Source organism: Ranitomeya imitator, chromosome 2, assembly GCF_032444005.1.
Source record: "Ranitomeya imitator isolate aRanImi1 chromosome 2, aRanImi1.pri, whole genome shotgun sequence".
In the NCBI taxonomy this organism is placed as follows: Eukaryota; Metazoa; Chordata; class Amphibia; order Anura; family Dendrobatidae; genus Ranitomeya; species Ranitomeya imitator.
In genome coordinates, this window is record NC_091283.1 from 524,491,229 (window position 1) to 524,504,379 (window position 13,151).

The 13,151-nt window shown below is 43.0% G+C and overlaps 1 protein-coding gene across 6 annotated transcripts in view; it reads right to left on the reverse strand.

Annotated features, from left to right (window-relative positions):
• STAT3 (signal transducer and activator of transcription 3) overlaps window positions 1–13,151 on the reverse strand; it is a 97,143-nt gene that overhangs the window by 12,647 nt on the left and 71,345 nt on the right. For all 6 annotated transcript variants that reach the window (XM_069751812.1, XM_069751814.1, XM_069751813.1 and 3 more), the window contains exons 12-15: window positions 11,951–11,980; window positions 11,564–11,657; window positions 6,665–6,712; window positions 3,971–4,054 (exon numbers count right to left, since the gene is read on the reverse strand). In XM_069751812.1, the coding sequence (XP_069607913.1) occupies window positions 3,971–4,054; window positions 6,665–6,712; window positions 11,564–11,657; window positions 11,951–11,980 (256 nt within the window). The remainder of the gene's footprint in view (window positions 1–3,970; window positions 4,055–6,664; window positions 6,713–11,563; window positions 11,658–11,950; window positions 11,981–13,151) is intronic.

Genomic DNA, 13,151 nt, shown 5'->3' on the forward strand with positions numbered 1-13,151 from the left:
AAAACAAACACTACATACTTACATTCCGGTGTCTGTCGCGTCCCCCGGCGTTCTGCTTCCCTGCACTGTCAGCGCCGGCCAGCCGTAAAGCAGATTACAGCAGTGACATCACCGCTGTGCTTTACGGCCAGCCGGCGCTCACAGTCAGTGCAGGAAAGCAGAACGCCGGGGGACAGCCACTGGAATGTAAGTATGTAGTGTTTGTTTTTTTTACGTTTACGCTGGTAACCAGGGTAAACATCGGGTTACTAAGCGCGGCCCTGCGCTTAGAAACCCGATGTTTACCCTGGTTACCAGGGGACTTCGCATAGTTGTGTGACAGCTCTCCAGCGACCACACAGCGATGCTGCAGCGATCGGGATCGTTGTCTAGATCGCTGCAGCGTCGCTAAATGTGACGGTACCTTAACTCTCTCAGCTTTACAGAGGCCCTTGACAAATAAAATAAAGGCAGCTATCCTTCTTATTCAGAGCAACCAGAGCTCACTCTTCAGTATAAATGAAAGAAAAAGGAATTATAATTAGTTACTACCCACCACAATTCCTTTGAGACTATTCTGATACACGGGGTCCAATGTACATGAGTGACCTGTGATGTGGTGCCCACGGTGAGAAATAACAGTGTGCGTGTACTGAAGACTCAGCAGTGTCTGACATTATAACCCACCCTACTAAAGTGTATAGGGATGAGGTGTAATTCACACAGCTAGTGGACAAGAACAGCATAACGTATAGAGGAAACCATGCAGATTTGTTTTATTAAATTCTGGACAACCCCTTTAAATTATGGTGTACTCTCCCCCTTTGGGTTGTCAGTCAGTAGGTTCAACCATAAAACAGATGCTATTTTCTCTTCCCATACTAACGAATATGAATGTCAGATTAGATTATAATGGGTAAAGAGATAGAAATATATGTTCACATCCTTGGGCCGTCAGTATATAACCTACTGTCCGTTTTCATCACATGTACGTAAATATAAATATACCTTTATATAAAAAAATATCTTGTCCAGAGGCTGAAAACCTTTCCTGATCAAGAATACTTGTGATATGTCTTGTAATGACCCATACGTGGCTATACAGCTTCAATGGCTGAGCTTGTTTAGCCTACATCCATTCTTCCGGATACACATGCACGCTTGTCTGAATATGCATTTATTCTTAATAAGGAGACGGGAAATCCCATTTAGAAGGGCCAATTTTGGCCAACTAACAACTACTGATAGACTATAAAAAATGAATTGGTGGTCATTTATTGGCCTGTTCTAATTAGATGATATTCTGTACCAATACATCATCATGTTGTGGACAGCACATCCCCGTTTACATGCAGCAATGTGCTGTTGACAACTGTGATTTCCATGCCAGCACAAACTATGCAATCACCCAAACAACCAGCATTTGGCTTCTTCAACAGATGATTCACAGTCTTCATGGCAAACTTACTCGTGCAGATTATCAGCCAGCGTAAGACAGTATGAAACAGGCTTTTACAAGCCCTTTGATCAGGAGCACACCACTACCCTGCCTCCCTCCCAGCTTGCCAAGGGTGCTCTGTGCTCCTGACACAGAGTCAGCCGTGTGGTCAAATCGATGGTCTGAACTGTGCGTTGTCATGCTGCAAGCAGATGCAAACTTTATCTCGGCGGCATCCGAGGATTGCAGTGTCCCTGAAGCTGCCAGATCCAGCAATTCAGACCTGAACGCTCAAGACACCAACCACCTCTGATAGACTGCAGGGTGGCCCTTGATCTAGACAGCAAACTATAGAATTACAAATCCCTCAGTTTTTGAGAAAAGAAAGCATTTATAATAAGAGTTAAAATGCTAAGTTGCTATTTAGGAAGAAAATAGGGACATGGTGTAGATTATATCTCTCAGTGGTTGGAAGGATAAACTAAATTAAAGTGATTCTTATTCCTCAATTATTGTATGTATTGCACAATACCCCCATATGGTCTCATACCATCAATTCCATGTTTCGAGACCTTGTTTGGGGGAAAAAAACAGCCATGAATTAGGATGGAATTGCGGCAGAGGCCTAAAGACGGGGGGGACCCTGTGGTACGTATTTTGGGCTATTTGGAGGAGATCCGGGTGCAAAATTGTCATAAACTGGCAATTGCCAGATTGTTGTTTGCTGTGCGTAAATTAATTGCCAGACACTGGATAAGTGAAGAACCGCCGATATTGCGAGAATTTTATAGACAGTCCGACGTGGTTGTTAATATGGAAAAGGGTATTTATGATAAAAGAAAAAGTGTAAAAACCTTTGAAACACTGTGGAAACCATGGATGGAGAGGAGCGGATTCCAATAAGGGTGCGGTTTTAATGTGTATGCAATGTATGTTATTGTCCTATTGCTGCTCATACATGCTTTGGGGAGGGGGTGGAAGTGTGGGGGAGTAGGGGAGTAATATGAAATATATGTAAACATGTCTATTTTTGACAATTGCACTTGTTTGTTAATTTAAATACTATGAATACAAAAAAAATTATCGGATTTAAAAAAAAAATAAAAATGCAAAGTTGCTTATTTCTACTAGCACTTTAAAATTTTACCCATGTAACAAGACGAGATGACCTCTTTAAAGGTACCGTCACACTAGACGATATCGCTAGCGATCCGTGACGTTGCAGCGTCCTGGCTAGCGATATCGTTCAGTTTGACATGCAGCAGCGATCAGGCCCCTGCTGTGATATCGCTGGTCGGGGAAGAAAGTCCAGAACTTTGTTTCGTCGCTGGATCTCCCGCTGACATCGCTGAATCGGCGTGTGTGACACCGATTCAGCGATGTCTTCGCTGGTAACCAGGGAAAACATCGGGTTACTAAGCGCAGGGCCGCACTTAGTAACCCGATGTTTACCCTGGTTACCATCGTTAAAGTAAAAAAAAAAACCACTACATACTTACCTTCCGCTGTCTGTCCCCGGCGCTCAGCTTCTCTGCTCTGGCTGTGAGCACAGCGGCCGGAAAGCAGAGCGGTGACGTCAGACAGCGGTAGGTAAATATGTAGTGGTTGTTTTTTTTTTTACTTTAACGATGGTAACCAGGGTAAACATCGGGTTACTAAGCGCGGCCCTGCGCTTAGTAACCCGATGTTTACCCTGGTTACCGGGGACCTCGGGATCGTTGGTCGCTGGAGAGCTGTCTGTGTGACAGCTCTCCAGCGACCAAACAGCGACACTGCAGCGATCCGGATCGTTGTCGGTATCGCTGCAGCGTCGCTTAGTGTGACGGTACCTTAAGCCACCTCCAGATATGTCTGGCGGCAGCTTATCTTCTTAGAGAACAAAGCATCAGGCATGTTGTTTTTACCTTCTTCAAGGTTGGCTAATTTGGACAATGTTCAACTAATAAGTGAATAAGTGTGTAAGTAATCATCTCGAAAGTCAAAAAGGACTGAAATAAAGTACGGCATATTACAAGTTGTATAACATTTCACAAATAGGCTTTAGTTACAATCTGTGTTTTCCAAACGCCAGTCCTCACAGACCCCAACAGATCATGTTTTTAGCATTTCCTTAGCATAACAGTTGTTGGACTTATTATTGAGGCCTCAGACATTGTCACAGGTTCTCTCCTGAGCAATACTAAGGAATCCTGAAAACACGATCTGTTGGGGCCGTGAGAAAGGGCGTTTGGGATACACCGAGTGATTTAACAGTGAAATTCCCCTTCAATATAAATAAATGGATGTAATCTGCACGTCTGTGACTAAAGAGACTGGTGGCACACTGCTACGCCCCGTCAGACAGGACTAGACAGCACTGGTGCAGGCTGCATTGTGTTACCACTTCTACAGTCACGCCATCGTAACCGCTCTAATATAGAAAGGAACCAGCACACATACAAATCAGGAAATAGGACAGTCCTGAAATCACACGTGCAACCATAAACTGCTCTGTGTAGTCAGAGTAAGAGGAACTGGTTGGTGCACATGCACAGATGCTGCAAAATTACTTACCTCAAGATCGATTTTCAAGCCTTGGTGATAAACTTCAGTTTCAAAAGTGATTAAGTGGAGTTCTTCAGTGACGATAAGTGACGCCTAGAATGGAATCATTTCATTATTAAACGTCAGTGCTCTAAACAAAGCACAATGCTCTGCACTAAATTACTTAATGCTGACCCTGTATTATAATCCAGAGCGCCATTCACAACTCTGCAGTGTTCAGAGCTGAAATCTCACAGCAGCTCTTGTCATTGTAGATCTTGTCCTGGCGATCGGCATTCAGGAAAGTGCCAGCTTTAGACTAGGCTCCTTTGTAGACTGTTCACAGTCATTGCAGTTGTTAGCGCTGGATTATATACAGGCGTCTACTATCAATTGTACAGGTAGAGCAATATAAGATCAACTTCATATCGATTATATCAATGTATACCATGATAAATTGCCATTTATAGAGAAACATATGGTTTAAAGAAGATTACAACTACATGTAACTAAAACTCTTAGTAGCCAAACAAAAAAGAATCAGCGGAAAGACTGGTCTAAAAGAACGTTCATACACGTTTCTTTCAGGTGTTTTATGAGCAAGTTAGAGCCAAAGAATGTCTGAAATACAGTTCAGAAAACGCTTGAAAGACTATTCCTATTCATTTCAAAAGAGAATTGCTGTTCATACCTTCTGGCTTTTGAGAGTTTTTTTTTTAACATTTCAGTTATTAAAAAAAAAATGCCAAGTGGTTAAAAGAAGTGACCTGATCACTCTTCATGCATCTTCTGAGCAGAGCCATACTTTATAATAGAAGGCAAATGGGAAAGCAAAAAACATCCAGAAGACACTTGGGCATCTCTTTGAGTGTCTGATCAGCATCTTTACTTTGCAAAAATTATAGTTTATTCTTAATGGTTTTAAAAAAAAAAAAACGTGGGGGAAAAAAAAAGAAATAAAAAAAGAAAAGAAGCTTATACTTCCTGAAGCAGTTTCCCTTCGAAAAACTAATTTTTGACTGCCTGAAAAAGCTTATAAAACATCTTTATTTTTTTATCTTGGGATAGACAATGTTTGGACAGCTTTTTACTACATTTTTGGTGGGGAAGAGGTTATAACAAAAAAGACAACTAAGGCGCTTTAATTTGATTTTGCTTTATAGTATATAAAATTAGGGTTAAACAATTCTATATTTTAATGAAGAAGATTCGTTGATATGCTTATCCTTTATCTTTTACATATCTTTTTTTTTTGTATTGGGAAAAGGGGAGCGATTTAGACTTTAAACAACTTTCCACTACTTGGACAAATTCTGCTCACTCCTTGCTTGGCCCTGATAAAATAACAAAAGCTTACACTCATTTTCTGCGCTGGTGCCGTTCCCGCGACGTTGACACTCGCTGTCCCCGATGCTCCCCTGCTGTTGTTGTGACACATGACCCCAAGGCCCAATCAGCACTGGCATCATTGTCCCCGCCTCCTGTGAAACTGAACATGATGAGGAAGCAAGAGAGGAGCTGCAGCCCGGACTTCCTCTTCACGATTTGGCGTGGACAGACGCAAGGGAGGACTGTGCGCCGGGGTCACGTGTCACAACAACCGCATGAGAGCCCAGGGACCGCAAGTGCTGACACAGCAGGAACGGCACCAGTAAGGGAGGAGAGTATTGGGTTTTTTATTTTATCGGGGCCAAACATTTAGATCGAGAAGGGGTTTTTAAAGTAGTGGACAAAGCCCTTCAAGGGCCTGATTCATCATTGTCAGTTTTTTTTGTTTTTTTTCTTCATAAGTAACTAATTTGCTTTGAGGTACTGGGTTTTTTTCCACCAAATTCTTCAAAATTGCAGATGCAGTTGATTACTTTTATGAAAAACTGAAAAAAACGTTGCATATCTTAGTCTTTTTTCTTATTTTTTTAGCTCATAAAACTGCGTGTTTCACTAATATGTCACAAATATTGCACAACACTTTCAGGCGTACATAAAATCACTTTAGGAAGGAAGGGGCAAGTATACATTTGTGCGAAAAAATTGCGACTGATGAATCAGCCTAAAGTATGTAGAAGTACAGCCCATAATGGCAACCCCCCCAAAAAAACAAACAAACAAACAAATAAACAAAAAAAACAAAACACATGTACACGTGTGTGTGAATTAGAGATGGAGTAAAGAAAAAAAAACAAAACGCTAAAAAAAGAAGAAAATGCAATAAATCATGGCCCAACTTTTAAAACAACTTTTTACATATTTCATTATGCCACTAGGGGACATTCACTTGCGATCACCTCATCACTTGCAGTATATAGTTAAATCACAGATAGGAGCTAATGCCAGCTATATCTAACTGGTTAAATGGCAGGAATCAGAGCCATCTTTCAGAGGCAGGTGAAGGAGCTCTGTATACTGTTGGCACATCTAGTGTGCTCACTCCACAACCATAGCGTGTGACATACATGTACTTCTTATGTCAGGAAAGGGGTTAAATATGCCTAATGCAAAAGCAAGCATAAGAGAATTCCAACCTCTTTGCACAGGCTGCAGTTTCTGCTGTTTAGGTAGTGGACACCCATCTATTATGACAAATCAGCACTCATTTCCAACAAAAAAAACTATAATAGTAATTGGCAAGCCAATAGCATGACAGTCTAGAGATTTACAGCAACTATTCATAAATCAACACCTCATCTAAATATACAATTCCACATACAGCATATCCCGACTTACATCGCAGTTCGCTCGTCCACCATTGCCACATCGCTGCTCTCTCAGAGTCTAAAAGAAACAAAGATTTAGTAAGACAATATCTAAATGTAACAGAGCATATCTTATGGCGTTGAAATGAATGGGGCAAAGAGAACTAAAATAAATCCAGACAGGAAGAGAGCATAAGATTTTTTCATGGTAAAATTTTCCATTATGGTACGTCCACATGGGAAAGGAATGCTGCAGATTTTCAATGACATCCAGCAGATTGCAGTGATGTGGGTGCGATATGAACAGATCTTATCCACATCGTGCTTTTTTTTAACAGCAAATTTAATCCCTTTCAAAGTACCGTAGGTGGATTCCGCCACAAAATGGGCATGTTGTACATTTTGCTGTGGGTATCCAACAATTATGCTAAAAGGGGTATTCCCTATCCCAATATGTAGAAGATGTAGTATTAATAATATTAGCAAATACGTCCAATTAGAAATGTAGTATAGTTTTTCTGATTTGCTATGTCTCTTTCCTCATGTGCAGGCATTGCAGCACCTTAGGTATCCATGGTTACAACCACTAGAAACCAGCAAACTGTCACTATATCAGTGGTCGTTACCATGGATACCCAAGATCCTGCAATACCTGCACATGAGGAAAAGACATTGCGAATCAGAAGAACTATACTACACGTCTAATTTGAGGTATCTGCCATTATTATTATTACTACACATTGTACATATTGGGAAAGGATCTTGGAGATGGGAATACCCCTTTAACAATTGAAAAATAAAATTCCGAAATATTACTCTGTTCCCAGAGTACAGAGTAATGTTTCAGATTTTATCTGAAGACAGTAAACACCGCCTGAGGCTTCCAGTTTTGTGCAGCCTGGAGGTTATCAGCATGGCCATTCCATTCTGACTAGTGGGTGAACAACATGTCTGTTATACTAGATAGGAAGAATTACACAACTGCCATTAGCACATAGCAGAAGAGAAAGTATACAAATTGTTGTACAACATTTGGTATTAAGTAACCACTAGAATTCAGGAAGTTACAAAAATAGTTTATAGAACCCGACAGTGATACTAATAAGATAACGCTGTTATACAGTCTAGGGCATTGTTTAATGTCTATCAGAGGGGGGGGAATCTTTTTTCTGCCAAGGGCCTTTTGGATATTTATACCATCCTTGGTGGGCTCCGTACAAACTCCAATCACAAAGTGCATCCTGGCGCTGGCACTGGTGTCAGGACGTAATCTTTCATTACATTCCTTTCACTGTTCAGTAGTGAACACTGCGTGTGTGCTAACAGTGCAAGAAGAAATTAACGAGCTGGTTGTAATCAAAATACACCTTCCTGCCCAAGAATGCGGACCCTGAGAATCTGCTCGAGGGGCCTGATAAAAGGTCATCGAGGGCCGTAAATGGCCCTGGGGCCTGAGCAGGGCTTGACTGGGACTAAAATTCAGCCCTGGCATTTGAAGTTACACAAGCCCACTTGTCACATGGTGACTGTATAATATCTTTGTAAACTTGTAGGCAGGGCCGGTTTTAGGCAAAGGGGCCCTATGCAAAGTTTAAAATAGGGACCCAAATGCTAACATATTGCACATCACAAAAAAGCATTTCGGTTGTATTTACATGTGCTGATCTCAGGCCGCTAAATGAGTTTGATCGACAATGAAGTTGTTCAACACTTGTTTCCCGGCCTCTTTCCACCAGCTGAGGAATAATGATGTGACAGAACCATCACTATCAGATCACCATACAGTATCATGTTATCAGCAGCACATCTACAGTTTACACCGGCGATGTGCTGCTGAGAACAAGGATTTTTGTTCCGGCAAAAACAATCTGAATATGCAGCATTTTACTTGTTTAGTAAAATACACCCCATAGTCCTCCATATATTATAATGTGCACCACAGTTCTCTATATAGTATAATACACTCCCTATAGTCCTCCATATATTAAAATACACTGCTCAGTCCTCCACATAGTATATTACACTCCTCATAGTCCTTCATACAGCATAATACACTCCTCATAGTGCTCCATATAGTATAATGCTCCGCCATAGTCATCCATGTAGTACAATTCACTTCCCATAGTATAATGCACCCCATAGTTCTTCATATAGTATAGCGTATTCCCCATAGTCCTCAATAGAGTATAATGCAGCCAACATCCAGTATAATGCAGCCACCACCCTACAGAGTATAATGCAGCCACCACCCTACAGAGTATAATGCAGCCACCACCCTACAGAGTATAATGCAGCCCCCCATAGAGTATAATGCAATCACCCCTCATAGAATATAAATATAATACAGCCCCCATAGAATATAATGTAGCCCCGAATAGAATAGAATACAGCCCACCTCCCCATAGAATATAATGCAGCCCCATCAAAGAGTATGATGCAATCATCCCTCATAAAAACTAATACAGCCCCCCATAGAATATAATGCAGCCCACCTCCCCATAATATAAAATGTAGCCCCCCATAGTATATAATGCAGCCCCCCATAGTATATAAGACAGCCTCCCCCATAGAATAGAATATACCCCTGCAATAGTATATAACACAGCCATATAGTATATAACACGGCCTCCCCCATAGAATATAATATACCTCCCATAGTATATATTAAAGCCCGCATATAATATAGCCCAGCCCACACAGTGGTATATACACAGCCCCAGCCCACACAGTGGTATATACACAGCCCCAGCCCACACAGTGGTATATACACAGCCCCAGCCCACACAGTGGTATATACACAGCCCCAGCCCACACAGTGGTATATACACAGCCCCAGCCCACACAGTGGTATATACACAGCCCCAGCCCACACAGTGGTATATACACAGCCCAGCCCACACAGTGGTATATACACAGCCCAGCCCACACAGTGGTATATACACAGCCCAGCCCACACAGTGGTATATACACAGCCCAGCCCACACAGTGGTCTATACACTGCACAGCCCACACAGTGGTATATACACTGCACAGCCCACACAGTGGTATATGCACAGCACAGCCCACACAGTGGTATATACACAGCACAGCCCACACAGTGGTATATACACAGCACAGCCCACACAGTGGTATTTACTCAGCACAGCCCACATCTCATCCCCCCGATAATTGCTCCACAGTCCAGTTTAAAAAAAAAAAAAAAAAAAAACAACACTCTCCTCACCTTTCCTCTTGCCCGCGCTGCTCCTGGCTCCTATCTCGGCGGCTGCAGTCTGCCCGGGACACAACAGGTGCGCGATGATATGACGTCATCGCGCACCCGCAGTGTCAGAGGCAGAGCGGGGAATGATGGGAGAGGGAGTGTCAGCAGACGCTCTCGCCTCCATCATTGCATTGAACTATACCGGCGTCATAGACGCCGGTATAGTTGAATGCGGCGGCGGCACTGGCGGGGGGAGGGGGAAAGGAGTGCAGCGGCCCACTACTGGCACGGGCCCTTCTGGCATTTGCCAGAAGTGCCCGATAGCCAGTCCGGCCCTGGGCCTGAGGTTCCCCACCCCTGCTGTGTACTATAAGAGATCATAGAGAAGAAACGTGAACAAAGATGTCAACAGTCCAGGAGGATGGTCAGGTGAACATTAGAGCATTGTATACGTGTGGTCCAGTGTGTACAAACAAAATAAATAATTATTGGTTAAATAGATCAAATCAACAACCATAAGCAAAGTTAAGAGATGTACGGCAGGATGAAAAACCCCATGTGTGTCACCAATACAAGGACAGCTTCATCAGGGAAGGTAAGTGCATTAATTTATTTCCAGCACTACTTAACGATTTATATTTTTTTGCCTTAGACGTGTTTAGTGCATTAATAGGGGATTCGTGGTCAATTCCAATTTAGCAGATCACAGTAAGGTATTATTTTATCATGGACACACACTAACCTAAATCATGTAACTTTTAAAGGGAATCGGTCACCCCATTTTTGGCCTATAAGCGAAGGCCACCGCCATCAGGGGCTTATCTACAGCATTCTGTAATGCTGTAGATAAGCCCCCCATGTAACTTGAAAGGTAAGCAAAAGAGGTTAGATTATACTCACCCAGGGGCGGTCGCGGTGCGGTCCAATGGGCGTAGTGGTCCGGCGCCTCCCATCTTCATATGATGACATCCTCTTCCTTGCTTAGCCTACCGTGGCTCCTGCGCAGGCGTACTTTGCCCTGTTGAGGGTAGAGCAAAGTACTGCAATGCGCAAGCGCCGGCCTCTATGACCTTTCCCTGATAACCAGCCTTGTTGAAGCTGACAGCTGAGTATTGCAGCCCCCAGCTGTGATTTTTGCCTGGCTGGTTATCAAAAATGCAGGGAACCAATGGCAGTTATTTTTTAATTATTTATTTACAGTGCAGGAGCCGGCTGATGAATACTCCCATCATCCGCTCCTGTTCTCGCTGTTATTAGTGGCAGCCTGTGTTGGCTGATGGAAGCAGTAGCCTCATCAGCTGTTGCCAGTCACCAGAGGTGAGCGTCATCTCCGATCACAGCTGAACGCTCACGCTGTCTTTCGACAGTGTGGAAACCGCGGCTCTCGGACCAGCAAGTATGATTTCACCGCCGATCAGAAGCGATATTTGCGACAAACACCCTTTGTTCCAGGGAGCCGAACCCGAACAGTAACACGGACTTCCTGGTGAAATCCGTGTTCAGTGTCCGAACAGTAGATGCTCGGTACGGACGCCGAACTTTACTGTTTGGGCTCGCCCATCTCTTCTGCTGATCGTACACCCATCTTGCTTGGCTCCAACGTCATCAGCAGCATTTATTTGCAACACAGAAGTGTACACAAAACTTTGTTCAAGGACTACATTTTATTAGGTTTCACTTGAACCATGAGAGCACCTTTAATCAACTAAATACTGCCACACATCTTACCAAGTGTTTGAATTCAGCAGATAGACTTCCATTGTTTGATTCCTCCATGTTCATCACTTTTGTGTTTGTGCCAAGGATGTTGAACTTGCGAGAACTAAGAAAAAGCAAAACAGCTCATTTATAATGAAAATTTGTAAGAGAAGAATAGGTTATTTACATAAATAGAATAGATTTCAACAACTAGGACTACAACTGGATACAGAAAAATAAATCTAAAGGTGGTCATACAGATTAATGTTAAATGATCAATCTAATATTTATCACATTAACAAATCTCTTGGGAAAAAGATCAGAAATGGATGTACCAACAATTCTGAAAACAAAGATTTGCCTAACAGGCAGTATTTTAGTTAGGCAGTACAGAAAATACGCTAGTGTGCTTCTTACCCTCTAAGTGCAGCAACATCCCCAGAATCCCTATGAAATAAAAAAAATATATATATAAATACAGACGTGTTTACATAGATTATGAACTACACAGCACCTAAGGCATATATTAAGTTGCACTGTCAGTTATAGAAAAAAAATCATAAATTGTCATGGGTGGGTGTAGCTGTGCCCCATCTGCATCTGTTTGGGAGACTTGAAAACTACTCATGGGCTCTTATGGATTACTAGATGGTGGCCCGATTCTAACACATCGGGTATTCTAGAATATGCATGTCCACGTAGTATATTGCATTGCCCAGCCACGTAGTATATTGCATTGCCCAGCCACGTAGTATACTGCCCAATCACGTAGTATACTGCCCAGCCATGTAGTATATTGCCCAGTCACGTATTGCCCAGCCACATAGTATGTAGCAGAGCCACGTAGTATATTGCCCAGCACAGAGCCACGTAGTATAGAGACTTAAAAAAAGAAGAAAAAAAAAAAACCATATACTCACCTATAGCCCGTTGAAGTCCTGCTATACTTACTCTCCGCCGCCTTTCTCGCTCCTCTCCACGCTCCCGGGACCGCTCCATTGCAAGCGGTAGCTTGCGGTCCCGTCCCAGGGCTGGTGTGAGCAGGGCCTACGATGACATCGCAGTCACATGACTGTGGATTCACGGCAGGTCCTTGTCGCACACCAGCCCTGGGACGGGAGCGGAAGCTGCGGCTTACAATGGAGCGGTCCCGGGAGCATGGAGAGGAGAAAGAAAGACGGCGGATGGTGAGTATAGCAGGTTTTTTGTTTTATTATTTTTAACATGACATTTTTAATATTGATGCTGCATAGGCAGCATCAATAGTAAATAGTTGGGGACACACAGAGTTAATAGCAGCGGTAACGGAGTGCGTTACACCGCGGGCCGTTACCGCTGCCATTAACCCTGTGTGAGCGGTGAGTGGAGGGGATTATGGAGCGGGCGCCGGGCAGTGAGTGCAGGGGAGTAGGGGAGGGACTAATCGGACTGTGGCCGTCGCTGATTGGTCGCGGCAGCCATAACAGGCAGCTGCCGAGACCAATCAGCGAACGAATAACCGTGACAGAAGGACAGACAGACAGACGGAAGTACCCCTTAGACAATAATGTATATAGATTTCACCACTTCTGAAACTTACAGGTCACAAGTTCAGGAGAATGCCCTTATTTCTAGTCAT